The 25712-nt window shown below is 40.0% G+C and overlaps 1 protein-coding gene across 1 annotated transcript in view; it reads left to right on the plus strand.

Moving 5' to 3' along the window:
* THSD7B (thrombospondin type 1 domain containing 7B) overlaps positions 1-24816 on the plus strand; it is a gene marked incomplete at its 3' end in the record, with an annotated part of 763972 nt that extends 739156 nt beyond the window's left edge. Inside the window, exons 22-27 of the mRNA XM_082841629.1 lie at positions 631-804; positions 905-1000; positions 3301-3383; positions 5922-6114; positions 16363-16450; positions 24735-24816. Coding sequence (XP_082697755.1) covers positions 631-804; positions 905-1000; positions 3301-3383; positions 5922-6114; positions 16363-16450; positions 24735-24816 — 716 coding nt within the window. The remainder of the gene's footprint in view (positions 1-630; positions 805-904; positions 1001-3300; positions 3384-5921; positions 6115-16362; positions 16451-24734) is intronic.
* Between the last annotated feature and the right edge of the window lie 896 nt (positions 24817-25712).

Raw genomic sequence — 25712 nt, forward strand, 5'->3', positions numbered from 1 at the left:
TTACAGAAGATTTACGAGTTTACCTTAATCCTAATAACACAGCTTAGCTTATGTGACATGAGTTTAAGGTGGCTTAATATATCCTTATATATCCTTATAACATGGCATGTAACATATATGTGTGTAAAAACACATACCTACATATGGACATATATGTATACACATAAATGTGTGTATGTTTAGATTATTAAATTAAACATTCTTTAAGTTCAAAGATATTCCACTTCAGTAACCGACTTATTCCCTTTATATGATTTCTGTGAACATCTATTTTATGATGTTACGCTGCTCTTTAAAAACTGAGTTGATGTAATCTTTACACTTCCTTTTAAAAATTTTATTATCACTAGTAGTCACAATGTTCTCTAGATAAAACTGCCGTGATTGGAAGCAAAATGATGGTAGTCTAGTGTTTGATGCTCTTTTGCTCAACTAGATTAAACCATAGATTACTTCCTCATTCTTAGTATTTTCTAATTAGAAAATTTATCAGTGTGGAATGCATAGTTTCTGCAACCCACCCCATCACTGCACCCCCACACAAATCTCACCGTGAACCTGTGCATGTAAATGGTGTTAAGGGCCAGTTTTCACGTTCTTTCCTCTGCTCTGTGCTGCGCAATCCTCCAGGAGACTGCCATTTAACGGAATGGTCAGAGTGGAGCACGTGTGAACTGACCTGCATCGAGGGAAGAAGCTTCGAGACTATGGGTCGCCAGTCTAGGTCAAGGACATTTATAATTCAGTCTTTTGAGAACCAAGACAGTTGCCCCCAGCAGGTTGTAGAAACACGCCCTTGTACAGGTACCAAGAGCACTTTTCAACTCTTAGCCTTGATTGATCAATGCTTATTCTGCTTTGATGTGACGTATAATAGAACCGCTGTTCTCATATTTACTTGCAGGAGGTAAATGTTATCACTACACATGGAAAGCAAGTCTTTGGAACAATAATGAACGAACTGTATGGTGCCAACGTTCAGATGGCATTAACGTCACAGGTATTCCTGCCTAAGGTTCACGTGGGCCCTTCAAAAAGATCTCTGAGTGTTGCTGGTGGTGAGAAGAATTAGCGTACAAATTATAAGCAAAGGAGGACTGGGCAGTGGCCTTAGATGAGCTTCACGACAAGTTGCCATTAGACCTTTGCATCTTAGAAAGCAGACACTTCTATTTGAAGTCCCATATATCAGACAACGTAAAGAAATAAGCTGAAACACAATACAATTTCCTTAAATATCATGATCTGAGACAAAGACTGAAAGAGACAGATGTTAGTTTAAGACAATGGTCTCTAAAATTTTTAAAGATGTACCTTTTCAGTAAAAAGTATTTGAGAACAGATCTCAACATATTCTAAAATCCTTCACTACTGTGCTAATGTATCATGATATGAAACATGAAAGTACAGAAAGTGAAATTAAAAGGGTTGATAAGGATATAATAAAAATTAAAATATATTAATGATGTAAAAAAACATTTTGCTTTAAATTATAGATGCTTATGTTCAGGTACCGAAAGCGTCACTTTTTAACAATGTGTTAGTCATGATTGTTATTTAATATCTGACTATAGATTGAGGGAAGGTGTCTTCATTTATGACAGTGAATGCAATTTGATTCTACAAATGGTCTTCTCAGTCATTTTAAAGGGCTTTTATTTTGATGCCTTCTTATCAAAGAAAATTAAATTGTCATTCTTTCTACTTAGTCCTGTGGCTGACTAAGAGCTCATCAGAATAGGAGAATTTTGATTTTTCTATTGGAATAGCAAGATTGTTAGCGTCACCTTTTTCTAGTTTACCTGTTTTTGCATTAGTGGTTGTCCCTTTAATCCACAGTTTTTCCATACAATAATTTATTTTAAGCTGCTCGTCCATTTTGTAAGTTACTGTTAAAACTTAATATACCGTAAATCTACCTAACCAGGAACACAGAAAGCATCGCACGCTGCAATATGCTGAGAGTTAATGGACTGGTAAGGGTTCCACTATCAAATTCTCTGTATGGAGTGCCCAGTGTACATCACGGGGCAATCTGATGAATGAGTTCAGGCTACCAGTGTCACCTGCTAAGTATTATTAGAGCTTAATTTCATTCTTAAAATTTAACATGTTAGATAAACTGTACAGATTCTAACATGTTCTTCCCGACTCCCAGGAGATCCTTTCCCCATGGGGTTCACACACTGCATGGTGGCGATCCCTGGTTTGAGTGCAAAACACCCCCTCCAAACTCTGTTGGCAGCAACGGGGCTGTGTTGGCAGCACGAACACCCACATGATCAATTTCACACCTACCTGCTCATTCCGGATCCTGGTGGTGGTTTGGTTTGTTTTGTTTTGTTTTGTCTGTGAGGATTATTGGTTTTATTTTTTCAAGTAACAGTGAGAGTTTAGCTGTTTCATTCTTAGGGTAAATGTAGATCTATTCCCTACACAGCCTTAAGCCCAAAGCTTTTCGCTAGTTACAAAATCATAAACTATAATTGTTTGACAATGATAGTAATGCAGAGGCTAGAATCTATAAATGCAACCAGTAGTATATAAATATAGATTAAATATTGCCCTTGAGTAATATGCCAACTCCTTTGCTTAGTACCTTGAATCCAGGAAGGCATGACTAATATTCAGTGATTTTCAGATTATAGAGACATCATTCCATCCATTTACTCAAAAATATTTAAGAAGGACCTGCAAGTACTATGTCAGATCTATGATTATCCCTCCTGGAGTGTATACATTTGCTGTTAAAAATAGGTGTGGGAGTGTGTATGTGACTGTGTGTGTGTGTATTCGGGTTGAAATACATTTAAAATGTTACCAAAATGTTTGATATGGTGGTCCCATGAATTGATTAGTGGCATTCTTTTACCGTTTGGTTATTGGGAATTGGTCTAGTGCCTAGTTGGGGTATGCGGGAGATGGAAAAAAAAATATGTAGAAAGATCTTCGCGCATATATATTTTCTGCTCCTGAACTTCACTTGAGATTTCATCAATTCTTTTACTGATCCTGACACGCACAGCCTTTGCCCTCAAGCGTGGCCATATGATAGAATCACATTGCCAATGCGCAGGTATAAAATCTCTACTGTAAACAGCTTCTCTACTGTAGCAGAGTTTCCCATCTCAAACAGCCCTTCCTGGAGTACTGTAATCAGTCATATAAAACTGGGCCACACTGTCAGCAAACAGATTTTTTAAAGATAATACTGTTACAAGGTAGCCAGTGCCAGAGAGGAAAAGAAATGAGTATTCGTCATAGAAAAATCTGTAAATGACGGTGGGATTTCCTTTGTAGGAGGCTGTTCCCCTCAGGCACGCCCTGCTGCTATTCGGCAGTGTAACCCGGCCTGCAGAAAACCTTTCTCCTACTGTACACAGGTGAGTCGTGTGCTGGAGGCTTGGACAAGTATGGTAATCGCTGTGTTATATGTATGCTGTCTGATGTTTTCCAGTCTCCTGCAGCCCAAGTAGCAATTCCATGGGCCCACGATACCGCAGAGAGGCATTTGCAGGAGTAATCACAGCTATTAAGAATTTCTCTCCAGGGCATGTGTTCAAGAAAGCAGCCTTTTTCTCTCTAAATCCACCTATAGCCGACCCCGTCTTTCAGATATCTAATCTATGTTAGCTCTGTTTATCCTCCATTTATCAACGTGTTCTCAGTTGATTTATTTCCTCCTTCTTAGCCTTTCATATACCTAAACTATTTTGAAAGATATTAAAAAGGGCATGTTCATATTTGCTAAATATTATGTATTAAAATTGATTACACTATGATTACTGTACTGTGTCTAAATTTTAGTTGATTTTACATAAGCTGAATGTGTGGTTATGGGTCATAATTATATGTGTGTGTGTGTATACATTTTTTTAAAGCAGAACTTTTTCTTCCCCTTTCTCTGCCTTCCCATCAACCACTGCTCAGGAATTAATGCAAAATGTGCCATGTATTCTCAACAGTGGCACTCACTGTGCGCGGTGCGCATAGAAGAAAGGTGTGCCCTGTCTTTCAAAGAAACGAGTTTCTTCTTATAGTGTGTTCTTTCCAAAAATGATCTGGTTAAAAATCATTCAAGCGCTCCATCCTGTTAATATGGCTCTTCTACTTCAAGTTAGGTTAATTCTTTACCACAGAAAAGCGAGTGAGTGATCAAGCTTCCAGTTTGGAAAAAAAGAGATCAGCAGCAACTTCATGGGCTAAGGCTGTTGCTAAGTAGAAGGTGTGGCTTTCCCCCAACTCTCTGGATACCCTCTTTAATAAAACATAGATTACCGTTTCCCTCGAAACTTTGGCATGTGACTGGTTACAACTTTTCACTCAAACTAAATAGAGATGCATCTTGAAAAGATGGCTTTCATAGCTGAGCATATACCAATTTTTCGTAATTAGTTCTCCCCATTGAACACTGAATAATGTCTTCAATTAAAACCACTGGAAATACTATAATAATTGGCATTATTATATGAGTGCTACCTAAACTGTAGGCATTTATTAATTATATGCTTTTCTGACTTTTACTTTAAAAATAAATATGTATGTATGTGTGTATGTGTGTATGTATGTATGGCTGTGTTGGGTCTTCGTTGCTGCACGCGGGCTTTCTCTAGTTGCGGTGAGTGGGGGCTACTCTTCATTGCAGTGCGTGGGATTCTCATTACATTGGCTTCTCTGGTTGCGGAGCACGGGCTCTAGGCACGTGGGCGTCAGTAGTTGCAGTGCGTGGGCTCAGTACTTGTGGCACACCGGCTTAGTTGCTCTGCAGCATGTGGGATCTTCCCGGACCAGGGCTTGAACCCGTGTCCCCTGCATTGGCAGGCGGATTCTTAACCACTGTGCCAGGGAAGTCTCTTATTTTTTGTGGAAGATTGTGGTACCCTATTTTTAGTTTTAGTATCTGTTGCTTCTCAAAATCATGTGTTCAAGAGTTGATGACCTAAGTAAATCTGGCTGATGCATAAGGGCTGATGTGAGTGGCTATTAAGGCTGTTCAGAAAATTCCAGATATAGTTTTATGTGAGGAGCCTTAATAGCAGAGTTATAGAGATTCATAATCGTAAGCTTATTTTCTATTCTTTTCTATTGCTTTTATGTTTGCTGAAGGAAGGAAGAGCAGTTATTTTCAGTTTCACTTCCAGAGACAGATAGAAATCCTTGTCCATTATACTTTATCATAATCAGTTTCTTGGAAAGGTTTACTGTACATGAAAATTACCAAGAATCCACAAATATGAAGGTCATATTGTCATGACGCCAACTAGGAATGTGAAGATGTGATGTGACACTCGGATTACTACAAGATATCAATCTCTCTCTCTCTCTCTCTCTCTCTCCTCCCTCTCTTGGACATGTGCCTTTGGTGAAGTCTTTTTTTTCTCCACAGTCTTGGGCTGTCTCCTCTGAGTGAAGAACTAAGCCTTTGAGTGGAGAGGCAGTTCAGACTAGTTAGTGATCAACGGCAGAAAGTGATAGAGGCAGAAATAGACCTCAAAGAAGATATGTACATAATTCCTGTTGCTTTGCTTCTCAGTGTCAAGGGCAGGTTGGAGTGAGTGGGCAGGAATCTGAAACAGCTGGGGGAAGAGTTGAGGCTAATTTTTAATTAGACGCTTTAAACATCTCTGTAAGAGAGAAAAGGTTGTAGTTAATGCCCACTATCGACAAAGAATTGTGATTTCATATTTGGAAGGTATAAGAATTATAAACCACCAGAAAGAACTGATGATTTATTTAAGGGTTGACATCGGAATTCAAAAAGATGAACTGTTTATTGAATTTTCACCTCTTTGGCAAGTCTGGTGCTGGAAAACCCTAAATTGCCATGACGTACCATGCGAATGTTAGGTGCCTCCAGCAGTTAAAGCGTTCTCGTTTCATCTACACAACTGTGTAACCGTCAACATTTTTTTCTGCTATAGGGTGGAGTGTGCGGCTGTGAGAAGGGCTATACAGAGATCATGAGATCCGATGGTTTCCTGGATTACTGCATGAAAGTACCTGGCTCAGAGGACAAAAAAGCTGATGTGAAAAATCTTGCTGGGAAAAACAGACCTGTGAATTCAAAAATACATGATATTTTTAAAGGATGGTCTCTTCAACCCCTTGATCCAGGTACATATCGGTTATGAGTCAGAAATGTAAATTCTCTCATGGGGGATTGGGGTTCAGATTGTGACCACTGCTCATGATGGAGGGAAGAAGGAAAAGAGGAGAGAAGGAAAAAACCAACATGGTCTAGTTCAAGGTTTCTCGAATTTGAGTGTTGTGTGGTGTAAAATGTTCTCATGGGGTGGTTGAAGATAAGTCTGTCAATCCCAGTTTAAGAGACACTGACTTAAGGAACCAAAATATTAATCTTTTTTTTTTTTTTTTTTTTGCGGTACGCGGGCCTCTCACTGTTGTGGCCCCTCCCGCTGCAGAGCACAGGCTCCGGACGCGCAGGCTCAGCGGCCATGGCTCACGGGCCCAGCCGCTCCGCGGCACGTGGGATCTTCCCAGACCGGGGCACCAACCCGTGTCCCCTGCATCGGCAGGTGGACTCTCAACCACTGTGCCACCAGGGAAGCCCCAAAATATGAAGCTTTAAAAATATTTGAATTGTAAATGATCTCTGCCAAAGACTTTATTTTTATAACTGTGAATTGGTGTATATAATTGAAATTAAAAGCAAAAATTGGAATAGATTCTCAGGAACATGCAGGTAGGTACCTAGGGGAATGTCCAGGGACCCTATCTGGTTTGAGAAACACCAGTGAAATAGTAAAGAGCATCAATTTCAGAGGCCAATAGCTCAGAAGGTACGGATTTTGTGACTGACGTTAGTTTCTTCACCTCTCCGGAACGGTTTCCTCATCTATGAATCAGTCTAGATCATGACTATTAGCACATTGTCAGGCCTGCAGGACTCAAAAATTAGTGGGTATTAAGGACAAGAATGGACATTTTTTAGATGCTTTCTGTGTACCCTGTGGTCCCATGCTGGTTGTGGTGCATGACGCATTATGTTCTTGCACATAATGAGATGCCATTATCCCCATTTTAGTGATCAGGGTGCTGAAATTGGCAAACTAGTTTGACCAAGGACACACCACCAGTAAGTGACGGAAGCTTTGAAAGGCAGGCCAATAAGGTCTTTACAAAGCACTGGTCTCTACTTCCCACTCTGTGAAGTGGGCAGAAAATGAAAGCAAAATTCTCTGTGCCTACTGTACGTACCTCTTCTAGAAAATAAAATGCTGTGAATGACTGAGGGAAGGGAGCATTGAGAGGGAAGAGACGCAGAAAGCTCAGCCAATGTATACCTTGGAAACTTTCCTCCCAGACCCTAGGCGTTGGCCGTACCAAAGTGCCTCGATGGCACGCTTAAATGAAGCAAAACCAGAGCCCAGGCACAAAGGACCCTACATCTAGAGGAAGAAACAAGATGTACACTCCTTAACTAACTTTTAAGGATGGCCGCAATATCTTACTCAAGCTTTGATTCCTGTGTATGTCGGGGCACATGCCATAGGTATTCAAAAATATCTTATTCATTTTGTGACGTTTAGGGACATTTAGCTAATTTATAGCAATAGACTTAAATTTGAGGGAAGCGTGATATGAAATGTAGCTAGGTTCACCCACTGCTTGTAGACCCTATTTCAGGAAGAGAATTAGGGTGAAGTTCCAGGGAAATGAGTGTCCAGATCCACACTTGAGGTCCTTAACCTTTGGAGGTCCCACTAAAGCATCAACAGCACGTATGTGAGTATACGTGTATGTGCATATGTGTGTGTGTGTATATATACGGATACACACACAAAGACACATGTACACATAGGTATATTCATATATACACTATTGTATACATATGTATGTATGTGTGCAAGTATATATGTAAAATATATATTTAGTCTGGGGAGAGTTAATAACTTTCATGAGGTTCTCATGATGAGATTGTAAACTTGAGCAGCCTCTCAGGAGGGCAGTTGGGCAAAAATCTATCATACATTTCGGCCTAAAATTTTCCTCCTAGGAATTCATCATACAAATATACACACGTATACTAAGAGAAGTATGTAAATGATATTCATTATATGACTGCTTATTACCTAGCAAGTGAGTGGAAATAACCTAAATGTCTATAAGTAGCATAACGGAAAAACAAAAATAGATACAACTGTGCAGTATGTCTCATAGAGGTATTAAAAAGAATGAGACAGACCTGTCTTTATGAACTAGCATGGAAATATTTCCAATATATATTGTGACGCAGAAAAGAAGTACCAAAGTGAGTGATACGCACCATTTGTGTCTTTTTTAAAAAGTGCAGGTATTTTGTGTTTGTACTCATTTGCTTGCATGTGCAGAGAAAACTGTAAGATGGTTCGCAAGCAAACTGGTTACAGTGGTAGTGGCTGTGTAGGGCGCTCAGAGCGGGTGGCAGGAAGACTGACTTTTTACTACATTATCTTTTTTTTAATAGTTTGAACGTTGATCCTATCCATTATGCTGTTATAAAAAGCTATATTGATTCTTAAGTAACATGGCTTAAAGGTCATGGACCACATACCTCTGTACCAGGGACTGAAAAACACTGTACCTTCCAATACTTCAGCTCTATGAGGTTAAGGGGTAATAAGATGACAGATGCATTCTCACTCAGGAAAGACTTTTTTTTCTTATTGCAAATGTAAAAAATTCAGAATAGGGGATTTCATCATTAGTGTTTCAAAGAGATAAGAATCAAAGCTTTGTTAAAAGTTGTATGACCATAGAAATATATCATTACTACATTGAAACCTCATTCTAAAACCTGATTGAGGCTTGAAAGTCTCTTGTAAGCAAAAATTGTAATAGGTAGTCATAAAAGTAACTGTGATTTTCCTCCAAACAAGTGTTGTTTACAATAGATTTTGATTGTTTTTCATCTCACGAAAGTCTTTTTTGTTTTTGCATTTTAACATCTTTATTGGAGTATAATTGCTTTACAATGGTATGTTAGTTTCAGCTTCACAACAAAATGAATAGTTATATATATACATGTGTTCCCGTATCTCTTCCCTCTTGCGTCTCCCTCCCTCCCACCCTCCCTATCCCACCCCTCCAGGCGGTCACAAAGCACCGAGCTGATCTCCCTGTGCTATGCGGCTGCTTCCCACTAGCTATCTACCTTACGTTTGGTAGTGTGTATATGTCCATGCCTCTCTCTCGCTTTGTCACAGTTTACCCTTCCCCCTCCCCATAGCCTCAAGTCCATTCTCTAGTAAGTCTGTGTCTTTATTCCTGTTTCACCCCTAGGTTTTTCATGACATTTTTTTTTCTTAAATTCCATATATATGTGTTAGCATACAGTATTTGGCTCTCTCTTTCTGACTTACTTCACTCTGTATGACAGACTCTAGGTCCATCCACCTCATTACAAATAGCTCAATTTCGTCTCTTTTTATGGCTGAGTAATATTCCATTGTATATATGGGCCACATCTTCTTTATCCATTCATCCGATGATGGGCACTTAGGTTGTTTCCATCTCCTGGCTATTGTAAATAGAGCTGCAATGAACATTTTGGTACATGACTCTTTTTGAATTATGGTATTCTCAGGGTATATGCCCAGTAGTGGGATTGCTGGGTCATACGGTCGTTCTATTTGTAGTTTTTTAAGGACCCTCCATACTGTTCTCCACAGTGGCTGTATCAATTTACATTCCCACCAACAGTGTAAGAGGGTTCCCTTTTCTCCACACCCTCTCCAGCATTTATTGTTTCTAGATTTTTTGATGATGGCCATTCTGACTGCTGTGAGATGATATCTCATTGTAGTTTTGATTTGCATTTCTCTAATGATTAGTGATGTTGAGCATTCTTTCAGGTGTTTGTTGGCAGTCTGTATATCTTCTTTGGAGAAATGTCTGTTTAGGTCTTCTGCCCATTTTTGGATTGGGTTGTTTGTTTTTTTGTTATTAAGCTGCATGAGCTGCTTATAAATTTTGGAGATTAATCCTTTGTCAGTTGCTTCATTTGCAAATATTTTCTCCCATCCTGAGGGTTGTCTTTTGGTCTTGTTTATGGTTTCCTTTGCTGCGCAAAAGCTTTTAAGTTTCATTACGCCCCATTTGTTTGTTTTTGTTTTTATTTCCATTTCTCTGGGAGGTGGGTCAAAAAGGACCTTGCTCTGATTTATGTCATAGAGTGTTCTGCCTATATTTCCTTCTAAGAGTTTGATAGTTTCTGGCCTTACATTTAGGTCTTTAATCCATTTTGAGCTTAGTTTTGTGTATGGTGTTAGGGAGTGATCTAATCTCATACTTTTACATGTACCTGTCCAGTCTTCCCAGCACCACTTATTGAAGAGGCTGTCCTTTCTCCAGTGTACATTCCTGCCTCCTTTATCAAAGATAAGGTGACCATATGTGCGTGGGTTTATCTCTGGGCTTTCTATCCTGTTCCATTGATCTATATTTCTGTTTTTGTGCCAGTACCATACTGTCTTGATTACTGTAGCTTTGTAGTATCGTCTGAAGTCAGGAAGCCTGATTCCTCCAGCTCCGTTTTTCGTTCTCAAGATTGCTTTGGCTATTCGGGGTCTTTTGTGTTTCCATACACATTGTGAAATTTTTTGTTCTAGTTCTGTGGAAAATGCCAGTGGTAGTTTGATAGGGATTGCATTGAATCTGTAGATTGCTTTGGGTAGTAGAGTCATTTTCACAATGTTGATTCTTCCGATCCAAGAACATGGTATATCTCTCCATCTATTTGTATCATCTTTAATTTCTTTCATCAGTGTCTTATAATTTTCTGCATACAGGTCTTTTGTCTCCTTAGGTAGGTTTATTCCTAGATATTTTATTCTTTTTGTTGCAGTGGTAAATGGGAGTGTTTTCTTGATTTCACTTTCAGATTTTTCATCCTTAGTGTGTAGGAATGCCAGAGATTTCTGTGCATTAATTTTGTATCCTGCTACTTTCCCAAATACATTGATTAGCTCTAGTAGTTTTCTGGTAGCATCTTTAGGATTCTCCATGTATAGTATCATGTCATCTGCAAAGAGTGACAGCTTTACTTGTTCTTTTCCGATTTGGATTCTTTTTACTTCCTTTTCTTCTCTGATTGCTGTGGCTACAACTTCCAAAACTATGTTGAATAAGAGTGGTGAGAGTGGGCAACCTTGTCTTGTTCCTGATCTTAGTGGAAATGCTTTCAGTTTTTCACCATTGAGGACGATGTTGGCTGTGGGTTTGTCATATATGGCCTTTATTATGTTGAGGAAAGTTCCCTCTATGCCTACTTTCTGCAGGGTTTTTATCATAAATGGGTGTTGAATTTTGTCAAAAGCTTTCTCTGCATCTACTGAGAGGATCATATGGTTTTTCTCCTTCAATTTGTTAATGTGGTGTATCACGTTGATTGATTTGCGCATATTGAAGAATCCTTGCATTCCTGGAATAAACCCCACTCGATCATGGTGTATGATCCGTTTAATGTGCTGTTGGATTCTGTTTGCGAGTATTTTGTTGAGGATTTTTGCATCTAAGTTCATCAGCGATATTGGCCTGTAGTTTTCTTTCTTTGTGACATCCTTGTCTGGTTTTGGTGTCAGGGTGATGGTGGCCTTGTAGAATGAGTTGGGGAGTGTTCCTCCCTCTGCTATATTTTGGAAGAGTTTGAGAAGGATAGGTGATAGCTATTCTCTAAATGTTTGATAGAATTTGCCTGTGAAGCCATCTGGTCCTGGGCTTTTGCTTGTTGGAAGATTTTTGATCAGTTTCAACTTCAGTGCTTGTGATTGGTCTGTTCATATTTTCTATTTCTTCCTGATTCAGTCTTGGCAGGTTGTGCCTTTCTAAGAATTTGTCCATTTCTTCCAGGTTGTCCATTTGATTGGCATAGAGTTGCTTGTAGTAATCTCTCATGATCTTTTGTATTTCTGTAGTGTCAGTTGTTATTTCTCCTTTCTCATTTCTAATTCTATTGATTTCAGTCTTCTCACTTTTTTTCTTGATGAGTCTGGCTAATGGTTTATCAATTTTGTTTATCCTTTCAAAGAACCATGTTTTAGTTTTATTGATCTTTGCTATCATTTCCTTCACTTCTTTTTCATTTATTTCTGATTTCTTTCCTTCTGCTAACTTCGGGTTTTTTTGGTTCTTCTTTCTCTGATTGCTTTAGGTGCAAGGTTAGGTTGTTTATTCGAGATGTTTCCTGTTTCTTAAGGTAGGATTGTATTGCTATAAACTTCCCACTTAGAACTGCTTTTGCTGCGTCCCATAGATTTTGAGTCGTCATGTCTCCATTGTCATTTGTTTCTAGGTATTTTTTGATTTCCTCTTTGATTTCCTCAGTGATCATTTTATTATTAAGTAGTGTATTGTTTAGCCTCCATGTGTTTGTATTTTTTACAGATCTTTTCCTGTAATTGATATCTAGTCTCATAGCGTTGTGGTCAGAAAAGATACTTGATACAATTTCAGTTTTCTTAAGATATGATCTATCCTGGAGAATGTTCCAGGAGCACTTGAGAAAAATGTGTATTCTGTTGTTTTTGGATGGAATGTCCTATAAATATCAATTAAGTCCATCTTGTTTAATGTATCATTTAAAGCTTGTGTTTCCTTATTTATTTTCAATGATCTATCCATTGGTGAAAGTGGGTTGTTAAAGTCCCCTACTATGAATGTGTTACTGTCGATTTCCCCTTTTATGGCTGTTAGTATTTGCCTTATGTAGTGAGGTGCTCCTATTATGGGTCCATAAACACTTATAATTGTTATATTTTCTTCTTGGATCGATCCCTTGATCATTATGTAGTGTCCTCCTTTGTCTCTCCTAATAGTCTTTATTTTAAAGTCTATTTTGTCTGATATGAGAATTGCTACTCCAGCTTTCTTTTGGTTTCCATTTGCATGAAATACCTTTTTCCATCCCCTTACTTTCAGTCTGTATGTGTCTCAAGGTCTGAAGTGGGTCTCTTGTAGACAGCAAATATATGCGTCTTGTTTTTGTATCCATTCAGCCAATCTGTGTCTTTTGGTGGGAACATTTAGTCCATTTACATTTAAGGTAATTATCGATATATGTATGTTCCCATTCCCATTTTCTTAATTGTTTTGGGTTCGTTATTGTAGGCCTTTTCCTTCTTTTGTGTTTCTTGCCTAGAGAAGTTCCTTTAGCAGTTGTTGTAGAGCTGGTTTGGTGGTGCTGAACTCTCTCAGTAAAGGTTTTAATTTCTCCATCAAATCTGAATGAGATCCTTGCTGGGTAGAGTAATCTTGGTTGCAGGTCTTTCTCCTTCATCACTTTAAGTATGTCCTGCAAGTCCCTTCTGGCTTGCAGAGTTTCTGCTGAAAGATCAGCTGTTGAGCTTATGGGGATTCCCTTGTGTGTTATTTGTTGTTTTTCCCTTGCTGCTTTTAATATGCTCTCTTTGTATTTAATTTTTGACAGTTGATTAATATGTGTCTTGGTGTCTTTCTCCTTGGATTTATCCTGTATGGGACTCTCTGTGCTTCCTGGACCTGATTAACTATTTCCTTTCCCATATTAGGGAAGTTTTCAACTACCATGTCTTCAAATATTTTCTCAGTCCCTTTCTTTTTCTCTTCTTCTTCTGGAACCCCTATAATTCGAATGTTGGTGCGTTTAATGTTGCCCCAGAGGTCTCTGAGACTGTCCTCAGTTCTTTTCATTCTTTTTTTCTTTATTCTGCTCTGCAGTAGTTATTTCCACTATTTTATCTTCCAGGTCACTTATCCGTTCTTCTGCCTCAGTTATTCTGCTATTGATCCCATCTAGAGTATTTTTCATTTCATTTATTGTGTTGTTCATCATTGTTTGTTTCATCTTTAGTTCTTCTAGGTCCTTGTTAACTGTTTCTTGCATTTTGTCTATTCTATTTCCAAGATTTCGGATCATCCTTACTATCATTACTCTGAATTCTTTTTCAGGTAGACTGCCTATTTCCTCTTCATTTGTTAGGTTTGGTGGGTTTTTATCTTGCTCCTTCATCTGCTGTGTGTTTCTCTGTCTTCTCATTTTGCTTATCTTACTGTGGTTTGGGGTCTCCTTTTTGCAGGCTGCAGGTTCGTAGTTCCCGTTGTTTTTGGTGTCTGTCCCCAGTGGCTAAGGTTGGTTCAGTGGGTTGTGTAGGCTTCCTGGTGGAGGGGCCTAGTGCCTGTGTTCTGGTGGATGAGGCTGGATCTTGTCTTTCTGGTGGGCAGGTCCACGTCTGGTGGTGTGTTTTGGGCAGCCTCTCTGCTACTGGGTGGGGTTGTGTTCCTGTCTTGCTAGTTGTTTGGCATAGGATGTCCAGCACTGTAGCTTGCTGGCCGTTGAGTGAAGCTGGGTGCTGGCGTTGAGATGGAGATCTCTGGGAGATTTTCGCTGTTTGATATTATGTGCAGCAGGGAGGCCTCTTGTGGACCAGTGTCCTGAAGTTGGCTCTCCCACCTCAGAGGCACAGCACTAACTCCTGGCTGCAGCACCAAGAGCCTTTCATCCACACGGCTCCTTAATTTGGGATGATTCGTTGTCTATTCATGTATTCCACAGATGCAGGGTACATCAGGTTGATTGTGGAGCTTTAATCCGCTGCTCCTGAGGCTGCTGGGAGAGACTTCCCTTTCTCTTCTTTGTTCTCACAGCTCCCAGGGGCTCAGCTTTGGATTTGGCCCTGCCTGTGCGTGTAGGTCGCCGGAGGGCGTCTGTTCTTTGCTCAGACAGGACGGGGTTAAGGGAGCCGCTGATTCGGAGGCTCTGGCTCACTCAGGGGAAAGGGTAGGGAGGGTCACGGAGTGCAGGGCGGGCCTGCAGCAGCAGAGGCCGGCGTGACGTTGCACCAGCCTGAGGCATGCTGTGCGTTCTCCCGGGGGAGCTGTCCCTGGATCCCGGGACCCTGGCAGTGGCGGGCTGCACAGGCTCCCCGGAAGGGGGGTATGGATAGTGACCTGTGCTCGCACACAGGCTTCTTGGTGGCGGCAGCAGCGGCCTTAGCGTCTCATGTCCGTCTCTGGGGTCAGCACTTTTAGCCGCGGCTCGCGCCCGTCTCTGGAGCTCCTTTAAGCAGCGCTCTTAATCCCCTCTCCTCGCGCACCAGGAAACAAAGAGGGAAGAAAAAGTCTCTTGCCTCTTCGGCAGGTCCAGACTTTTCCCCGGACACCCTCCTGGCTAGCCGTGGCACACTAACTCCCTGCAGGCTGTGTTCTCGCTGCCAACCCCAGTCCTCTCCCTGCGCTCCGACTGAAGCCGGAGCCTCAGCTCCCAGCCCCGCCCGCCCCAGCTGGTGAGCAGACAAGCCTCTCGGCTGGTGAGTGCCGGTCGGCCCTGATCCTCTGCGCTGTAAGCTCACCGCTTTGCCCTCCGCACCCCTGTTGCTGTGCTCTCCTCCACGGCTCCGAAGCTCCCCCACTCCACCACCCGCGGTCTCCGCCCGCGAAGGGGCTCCCTAGTGTGTGGACACTTTTCCTCCTTCACAGCTCCCTCCTGCTGGTGCAGGACCTGTCCCTATCCTTTTGTCTCTGTTTATTTTTTTTCTTTTGCCCTAACCAGTTACGTGGGGGGTTTCTTGCCGTTTGGGAGGTCTGAGGTCTTCTGCCAGCCTTCAGTAGATGCTCTGTAGGAGTTGTTCCACGTGTAGATGTATTTCTGGTGTATCTGTGGGGAGGACGGTGATCTCCGCGTCTTACTCTTCCGCCGTCTTCCTAGAAGTCGAAAGTCTTTAGCATAAGAGTTTGATATGTTCTTTGGACCCGCAGTTAATTACATTCATGTAGTATAATGAACCTTTTGTATGTATATCTTTCAGAAAGGAACATAGTTCCTTTGAGATGCTAAGGCATTGCTACTATCAGTGCAATTCTAAGTTTAGTTAGCTGTGCGCTCATGTAAAACAGAGCAAAAACCATGAGATTTCCAGAAACAACTCAAATTTATACACACACATGCACACCATACATACAGTCAGGGTACACCTCACACAGTAAAAATCACAAAACAGATCAGACTGTTTGGTTCTATTTTTTTAACTCCAGCAGATAACGAGTCCAAAATAATATATACTTGTACACATATGTATATGTTTTGCAGTACTTTTGTATTAGAAGTGTATACAAATGAAAATAAATTCAAAATATCCTGCCAGTTGTTAGATTTTATGAAGTACTGATTTCTGGTCTTTGTCTGGCATTGTGAAAAAATGATAGACTATTATTACATTTTATATTTTCACCTTTTTTTTTGACATTTGATAGCTGTCACGTGGGTATTTCCACCTATGCTTCTGACTTACGCACATCTCAGAATTCAGCTGAGAAATAAATAATACACTAATTTAGATAAGAAATAAAGCTTTTGTTGATAAGTTTGTTCTTTTCTATTTTAAACAGATGGCCGAGTGAAAATCTGGGTTTATGGCGTTTCAGGTGGTGGTTTTCTTATCGTGATTTTCCTCGTATTTACTTCCTACTTTGTTTGGTAAGTACTAACTAGTAAAAAGTTAATATTCCATATTTTCATGGGTGGCATGTTATACTAAAAGAAAACTTAAGATCATTGGCCATTATAACAGGACCCTTGAACTCACAAATAATCATCAACAGAATTGGTGAATAGTTGAAATGGGAAATCATTATCTTTATTGTCCTTGTTTGAAATAACATTCTTTTACTTGGTTTTCAAATACTGTCAGAAGGTGTAAGAGGTGAGTCATTAGTCAGGGCTTTCCCATTTTAGAATTTTGATTTAGATCAGTACTTTTTAGCTTTGATTTTTTTTTTTTTTTAAATTTTGCTTATTGAAGTATAGTTGACTTACAGTGTTGTGTTAATTTTGCTGTACAGAAGCGATTCAGTTACACATACATATATTCTTTTTTATATTCTTTTCCATTATGGTTTATCACAGGATATTGAATATAGTTCTCTGTGCTATACAGTAGGACCTTGTTGGTTATCCATTTTGTATATAAAAGCTCACATCTGCTCACTCCAACCTCCCACTCCATCCCTCCCCCAACCCCCTCCCCCTTGGCAACCACAAGGCTGTTCTATATGTCCATGAGTCTGTTTCATAGATAGGTTAATTTGCGTCATATTTTAGATTCCACATATAAGAGATAGCATATGGTATTTGTCTTTCTCTTAGTAGTATGATAATCTCTAGGTCCATCTATGTTGCTGCAAATGGCACTATTTCATTCTCTTTTGTGACTGAGTAGTATTCCACTGTATATATGTACCACATCTTCTTTATCCATTCCTCTGTCGATGGACATTTAGGTTGTTTCCCTGTCTTGGCTACTGTGAATAGTGCTGCTGTGAACATAGGGGTGCATGTATCTTTTTGAATTAGAATTTGTCTGGATATATGCCCAGGAGTGGGATTGCTGTTTTATATGGTAATTCTATTTTTAGTTTTCTGAGAAAGAGTTTCCCATACTGTTTTCCATAGTGGCTGCACCAACTTCCATTCCCACCAACAGTGTAAGAGGGCTCCCTTTTCCCCACACTCTCTCCAACATTTGTTATTTGTAGAGCTTTTAATGATGGCAATCCTGACTGGTGTGAGGTAGTACCTCATTGTAGTTTCAATTTGCATTTCTCTAATAATTAGCAATGTTGAGCATCTTTTCATGTGCCTATTGGCCATCTGTACATTTTCTTTAGAGAAATGTCTATTTAGGTCTTCTGCCCATTTTTTGATTGGGTTGTTTTCTTGTTGTTGAGCTGTACGAGCTATTTGTATATTTTGCAAATTAAGCCCTTGCTGGTTGCATCATTTGCAAATATTTTCTCCCATTCCATAGGTTGTCTTTTCCTTTTGTTTATGGTTTCCTTTGCTGTGCAAAAGCTTGTAAGTTTAGATTAGATCCCACGTGTTTATTTTTATTTCTATTGCATTGGGAGGCTGTCCTAAGAAAACATTGGTACGATTTATGTCAGAGAATGTTTTGCCTATGCTCTCTTCTAGTAGTTTTATGGTGTCATGTCTTAAGTCTTTTTTGTGTATGGTGAGATAGCATGTTCTAACTAACTTCATTGATTTATATGCAGCTGTCCAACTTTCCCAACGCCACTTGCTGAAGAGACTGTCTTTTTGCTATTGTATATTCTTGCCTCCTTTGTTGAAGATTAATTGACCGTAGGTGTATGGGTTTATTTCTGGGCTCTCTATTCTGTTCCATTGATCCATATGTCTGTTTGATTACTGTAGCTTTGTAGTATTGTCTGAAGTCTGGGAGGGTTATGCCTCCTGCTTTGTTCCTTTTCTTCAGGATTACTTTGGCAATTCTGGGTCTTCTATGGTTGCATATGAATTTTAGGATTATTCTAGTTCTGTGAAAAATGTCATGAGTAATTTGATAGGGATCACATTAAATCTGTATATTGCTTTAGGCAGTATGGCCATTTTAACAATATTAATTCTTCCCACCCAAGAGCATGGGATATCTTTCCATTTCTTTGAATCATCTTCAATTTCCTTTATTAATATTTTATAGTTCTCAGCATATAAGTCTTTCACCTCCTGGATCAGGTTTATTCCTAAGTATTTTATTTTGGGGGTGTGATTTTAAAAGGTATCGTATTTTTACATTCCCTTTCTGATATTTCTAGCCCCAGGGAATCTGATTTAAGCATCCGAACAACCTGACCACATGCAGGGATAATTAAAAGTGCCCCAGGTATTTCTAATATCCAGGCAAGGCTGAGAACCATCACTCTAGATTTTTCTTGGCAAACTGACCAATTTTGACCAGTTATGTTAAATTGACCAGTTGGTTCAAACAAACAACCTATTAGTACATTTTGAATAGTAGAGCCAGCTGTTTATCTACATTGACCAGCCATGAGAGAAAATTTAACTGACTGTCCATTCCAGGAACCCCAATTTGTAGGTGACTAGTTCCTAAAAATATGTTATTCTCAGAAAATGATGGTTAGCTTATTGTATAGAATATATTTTATTTGATGAGCTGGTCTTGAAACCAGACGGAAGTAAATACATTTGAATGTTTTCAAGTGTGTTGAGAATATTTTATTAGCTTCCTAAGAAGAATTTTCAAAGGATTTTAATTTTCATGAGATCAAAGTGTTCCTTTTTTTCTCTAAATCAAGATATTTATATTCATCATCTGTCTCAAACTATTTCCTTGAGAATTTTCACCCAAGTTTTAATTGCAACTCAAATCCACTCTTTGTATTTCTAGCTTGTACTTCCAAGGTTACACAGGTTTTTAAATCTTTGCTCTTGGTCAGTGAAGAAAATTAAGTGACTTTCATTTTTTCTGCCACCTATAGTGATTGAAATTGAATTTCTAGACGTTGGATTTCTATCCAACTAATGTTTCCACAGTGTTGTAGTAAAAAGGAACACCTTCAGTTAATCGTTTACCCTAAAATCAAATGATTTGACCAATTATGTTTGAATTGGTAAGTTTTGTGAGTATTGTCTAGGTCCTGTCTTAATGGACAAATGTGAAGTGGAAAGCCCGATATGAGGTTGAGAGTGATAGGAAGCATTCACCACTAAAAAAGATTAGAAGAAGGAAAAGGTCTTAAATTGCAACAAAGAACATAAAGGGTTGACAGAAGAGACACTGCTCTCAAAGCAATGGCCCAATACAGTGTAAGATAATCAGCTAGTCTATTGGTCTGTGAAAGCGTGCATGTGTTCTACTTCATAGCCACATCCCCAATTCCAGATTCTATGGTTCCTTCTTCCCTAGAATATCTAAAAGATTAAAAATTAAAATTTAATAACAGTCATAAATTTCACCCTTTTACATTTCTCCATTTCCTTCAACTTAAAATTGTGTTACCCTTAATCCATTCCTTCAACGATAAATATTTATTGCGGCCCTTTCTGTATAACTCTAGGTGCTGGGGATTAATTAGGTGCCTCACTGAATTCTGATGACAAACAGAATATTCTGGAAAATTTTTATTATAAAAGATCAATGGAATTGCCCCTTACTTTTTTGTGGCCAAATTATATAAATATTTTTGTACAGTATTTCTCATACCTATTTTTTTCATCCTCAATGCCCAGCCTTAATAATCCCCTGTTGGAAGTAGCACAGTTACTTCCATATTTGGATTCTTTACAAATGCTGCCTTCAGCAGTCTGTAGCCAGATTAATCTTCCTAAAACTTAGCCAAGTGATCAGCCCCTTTCCTCCTCAGACAGACACCCATTGACAGCAAAAGGAAAGGCATGTTCTGGCTGCCTTACCAGTCAATTAAAGTCTTCCACTATTTGAGCCCAAACAACTCTTTCAACTTCGTTTTCTACTGTTTCCTTATACCCTGGTGTGTTGGTAGGCCTATTTATTTATTTAGCTGTGCCGGCTCTTAGTTGTGGCATGTGGGATTTTTTAGTTATTGCACGTAGGATCAAGCTCCCTGACCAGGGATCGCACCCGGGCTGCCAGGAAAAAAAAAATCTAATATTCATACATCAAACAAAGTGCTTTGCATAGATTGCCTTATTCAGTCTTCATAATAATCCAATGAGGCGTTGCTAATATCACCTTCATTTTAAAGGGGGAGTAAGTAATCCTCAGAAAAGTTGAATAACTTACATAAGGACATCAGCCTGGTGAAATCAACTCCAGGTTTGTCTTAACCCCCAAATGTACACTCTTTCCCCTGGACTTTCAATCTCTGTAGCTTCTTTCCCTTGAGTAATCCTAAAAACTCTTTAGACTCGAGGTAGTGTCTACACCTTTCACATTTTTTAGGGGCTCTTCACTTCCCAAGTAAGCTACAGACCTGGGTACAGACCTATTGATATCAAAACATTTACTGTTATATAGGAGCTGCCTAAAGAATCCAAAGAGGTATTTTTCACACCATCTATTTCTATTAAATAGCTTGCAGAAGAGTTAGAGGATGACAGTTTTGGAGATTTTATATTTTCTCCCCCAAAATAAAAAGCTTGGGACAAGAGAGCTGCTCTAATAAATATGCCAGTTGTTAGGTGTACACTTTAGATGAAGGCAATTTATGATAAAAACTTTTGAGAAAGTTTTTGAGAAACATGATAAAAACTTGGACATGTTTTGAGAAAAACAGTCTTCTCAAGGACTGCTTCGTTCAGATATGACCGTTTGCACGTCTGCCATTAGCATTTGGAGTTTTTGAAATAATATTACTGATGCCCAGCTCCCCTGGCAATAAAGACTCACGAGGTAATTTAGTGGGGACGACCACTGGGTGAGCTTGTAGATAATCTAGACATAGTGCCTGGAACGCACTCAGAGAACTGCAGCTAGTCTACCTTGCTCAGCACAACGCAGGAAAGGGGCTCTCAAATTTGAAAGTTTGAAGGTGGTGTCGCCACTTCCGGGGCTCGGCCCTCCTGAGTAGCTGCCTGTTAATGTCTTCTGGTCTGGGGCTGGGTCCTTGGGGCTTGACTTCAAGAGCGCTGAGAAGTGCCAGCACTTGCCTGCCCGTTTACAATGAGCTCACGTTTCTGGCTTAATGGGTTGATCCTTTGCTAAAACGCAAACGGTCATGGAAGAGGTGACTTTAAAACGTGTCCATCAATGATCTCTTACAGCCGGGGCTGCATACTGGTTTTCTCCCTTGGGCCAACTCTGAAAGTGATGGTGGCTGTCAAGAAGAGTTATGAGGCTATTCCTGGGCTCAGCAGTAAACAATAATGTGATGGATAGGAGACGTCCACCGCGGGTACAGGATGCCTAGGGGTGGCGGCAGCCCATGGGCCAGGCATTGGTGGCTCCTGATTTAGTAGGAGTGAGGTGGTCACACCTTCCCCGATACCAGAGTTGAGGCGAGAAAGTGACTTACAAAATGGTTCCTAAATGAGTTGCCTAATAAAGGAAAGGGAGCAGGGACTTCGAAGGACAAGTCTCCTATTTGCTTCCTGTGCAGAGGGCAGCCTCCCACGCAGCTCTTCCTCTTAGGGCTCTTTTTAACCAGCCAGGAAGCTTTGTAAAGCCACAGCTCCCCAGCACAATCACCACCTTATTCAGTGCTTGCTAACTTTTAAACTCTCTAAAAGTTCTCGGATCTCACACATTCATAGACGTGACTTTAGTATCTGTCTACTGAGAGCTTACACAGTATGAAAAGATGCATATGAAATGCAGCCTTCATCACAACCATCCCAACACACACCACGGGCCACAAAAATCCAAGACCTAGATACTGGGAGCCCCCTTTCTCTTTTTTTTTTTTTCCTAGAGGTGAACACAATGTTCATAATAATTCCATACCTGGAAGCTGCTATAAAAATCTGTCTCATATTTGAGCAGAATTTTCCAGGCACAGTCCTAGAGGCTGGCCAACTTTATTATTGTCTCTTTTTATGGATTCAAGTGTACAGCAAAGTGATTCAGTTGTACACTCACACACATATCAGTTCTTTTTCAGATTCTTTTCCATTATAGGCTATTACAAGATGCCGAGGAGAGTTACCTGTGCTATGCAGTAGGTCCTGGTTGTTTACTATAGAGTAGTGTGTATATATTAATCCCAAACTCCTAATTTATCTCTCATCCCCCCATCCACTTTGGTAACCAAATACTATTGTCTCTGTAAAGATCCAGCCAACTCTATCCCTCCTTCCCACGCCCCAGGACTCAGCTCTCCCATTTCTCTGTCAAACAGCCCTTAGCAAATGCCAAATAGAACAAAAGAATGCCATTTGCAGCAAACGGATGGACCTAGAGATTGTCTGATTTACTTCGCTCGGTATGACAGAGGAAGGCAAATATCATATGATATTGCTCATAGGTGGAATCTAAAAAATGGTACAAATGAACTTATTTACAAAACGGAAATAGAGTCACAGATGTAGAAAACAAGCTTACGGCTACCAGGGGGGAAAGAGAGGGGGATCAATTGGGAGATTGGGATTGGCATATACACACTACTACATATAAAATAGATAACTGATCAGGAGCCTGGGCCTGGCAATATGACTAGAGACACTGGAATATACATATATTTAATATAGGTAAAGGTGAATGTTATTCAGATAATTATGCAGTAACTGCTCTTGAGAAGTGGAACAGACCTGGGAAACGGGAAATCACAGGCCAAGGACGCCTCTACAGAGAATTTAAAGCATATTTCTTCCTCCCCTCTGCTGAGAGGCAGGTGTTTGCCTGCAGCCAGCACTCAGCAAGTCATACACTGAGCACCTGCTACACGCTGGGTGCCGGGTAGGGACACAGTAGGATCTCTGGTTCCTTGTAGTTGTAATGTACCTCTTTAGCACCTATGAATCGCTTCAAACATCAAAAACAACACAATTTCTCCTGAATTAGAACCTGAGTATTTTAACCTAGGAGACTCTCCCTACAACCATGTTATCAAACATCTTTTTCTTTTGTGGTAAAATTCACATATCAAACGATTCTCTAATTTAACCATTAAGTGAAAGATGCCAGACCCCAAAGGCCACACATATAGTATGATTCCATATGAAATAGCGAGAATAGGCAAATTTACAGAGGCAGAAAGTTGATATGTGGTTGCCAGGGACAGAGTAAGAGAACGGAGAGACACTGCTTAGTGGGACCAGTTTCCCTTTAGGGTGATGGTTATGCAACACTCTAACACAGTGTTCGAAATGCCAGCCAGTTGTACACACTGAAATGTTTGTTTTTAATTTACATTCACTCGAAGTATAAAAATACATACAGACAAAAAAGTTTCCACCAAGTGCCTAATTAATGAATTGGATAGAGGGAGGATGCACTGAAGGGTTAAAGGCATTTGTCCTGTGTGTTTTAGATGCACTTAGATTCCAGGCTGCGCCACTCACTCAGTGACTTGAGGGAAGGTAAATAACTTCTCTAGTCCTTCTCTGTCAAGTAGCAGTAATCCTAATGCCTCCCTCTCAGTGCTGTCCTGGGATTTATTGAGATACTTCTGTAAATCCTCAGCACAGGGCTTGGCACTTGATGGTTCCCCTGCTGCTGAGGACAACCCAAAGAGAGCTGAGCTCTGAAGTCACAGCAAAGCCAAGGCACTGAGGAGGGAAGGGAAACAGAACGGTGGGAGGTGGGGCACTGTGTGGTAGAATTCAAACTATAAATACTCATCAGCTGAGATTCACGCATACTGAGAATCAAAGAGCGTAATGCAGCATGTTTCACCCAGATCTGGGCATCACTGTGTGATTTAGGAATGTAAGTCAATCAAGTTCAGCTTGTCTCTCTGAGAAGGGATGGCAGCCCTCCCTGATCTGGCAACACGGTTGACCTCAAGAAGAACAGAGACCAGGGGAGAATAGCTTTGGCTGGTGCAGAACCAGTGAAATTTTCCTGACTGACAGGCTCTGGTGACTCGGCAGCTAGATGTCAGGATTCAGGCCGGAGCAGAAGCGTGTTTACTCGAAAACAAGAGCAGAGTAAGGCGTGGGAGTCTGGCTGTTCTAGCTACTTATGATGTTAAACACCTGTGCTGTGGAGGTCGTAGTAGTTCAGGAATTAGCAACAGATATTCGCATTACTGCATATAAACAAAGGAAGGTAGCCTTTACCAAATTCATTGTTTCCGCTAAACCATTTTTAAGATTTTGGGGAAAAAAAAAAAAAAAAACCAAAGGCTTCTCCTGGTTTAAGGGTCAAAGTACACCAATATTCCAAAAAGGAACCCACCAGTCCAGAGAAATCAATCTTTTGTCTAACCACTTGAATTTCTGTACCTCACAATTGTGTCTGGCACGTGAAACAGAGCTCTGTGAACTTTCTTCATCTCTCTCAGGAATTCTTTTCCCTTTACAGCAAGAAGCCAAAACCACATCAAAGCACACCTCCCCAACAGAAGCCTCTGACCTTAGCCTACGACGGAGACTTAGACATGTAACCTGAAGAAGAAATCCAAATGTAGACATCAACTGCCTTAACTGCTTTCTCTTTTGTAGCTCTCAGAATTCTCAGTTTTTTGAGGAATCTCATGATGCGTTATACGAGGCAGGATACAAATATTGTGAAAGTAATATTGACTCAACTTCATTTGGACACGGAGTCAAGGATTATTTCGTCTGCCATTTTGCTTTCAAGTTGTTTGTGGGTGTGTTTAATTCTTTGATTTCCCCAAGGGACCTGAAAACCCTTCTCTTCCTGCTTGGAAATGGGAAGAAGAAAACGTGATGGAATTCCCACAGACTCGAGTATAAACTTTATCCTTAGCAGCATGATGACAATCCAGAGGAAAGTCCAACCAAGGCATTTACTGTAAATGATGAGTCGCCTGACACTGCATTGTTATGCACTATGTTAGTGCAAATCCTTATTCAACACTGAGTTTTCTAGAGCTTACATCAGTTCAAAGACTTTCAAATTGGATTGCTTATTTTCATGAACATAGAGAGAATGGGTTACCATTTCAGAAATTCTCTGAGTTTTTACCTTTACAAATTGTATTTTGTTTTGTAGCCAGGGGGACGATGGTACTTCGTGGGTTGCAGCTATTGAAAACAAATGGAACGTGTGTAATTGCTGGACTAGATGAAAGCTAGGTGGTTTTGAATGAAATGTGTATTGAATGTTAGGGTGTACAAATGAAGTAATAGGTGGTTATATCGGAGAAAGAGGTAAATTAATTATTTCATCACTAAAACTATGTATTTGAACAAAAACTTAGCCATGTAGATATAGCATTAACCACACACAGTTGTAATTCAGTTTAATGATGAAAAACGCTGCTTTTGTAATTTCAATTTTCTTATTGACTATTTATAAATTCTTTTTCTGAATTTA

This window comes from Leucopleurus acutus (genome assembly GCF_964270905.1).
Source record: "Leucopleurus acutus genome assembly, chromosome: 6".
NCBI lineage: Eukaryota > Metazoa > Chordata > Mammalia > Artiodactyla > Delphinidae > Leucopleurus > Leucopleurus acutus.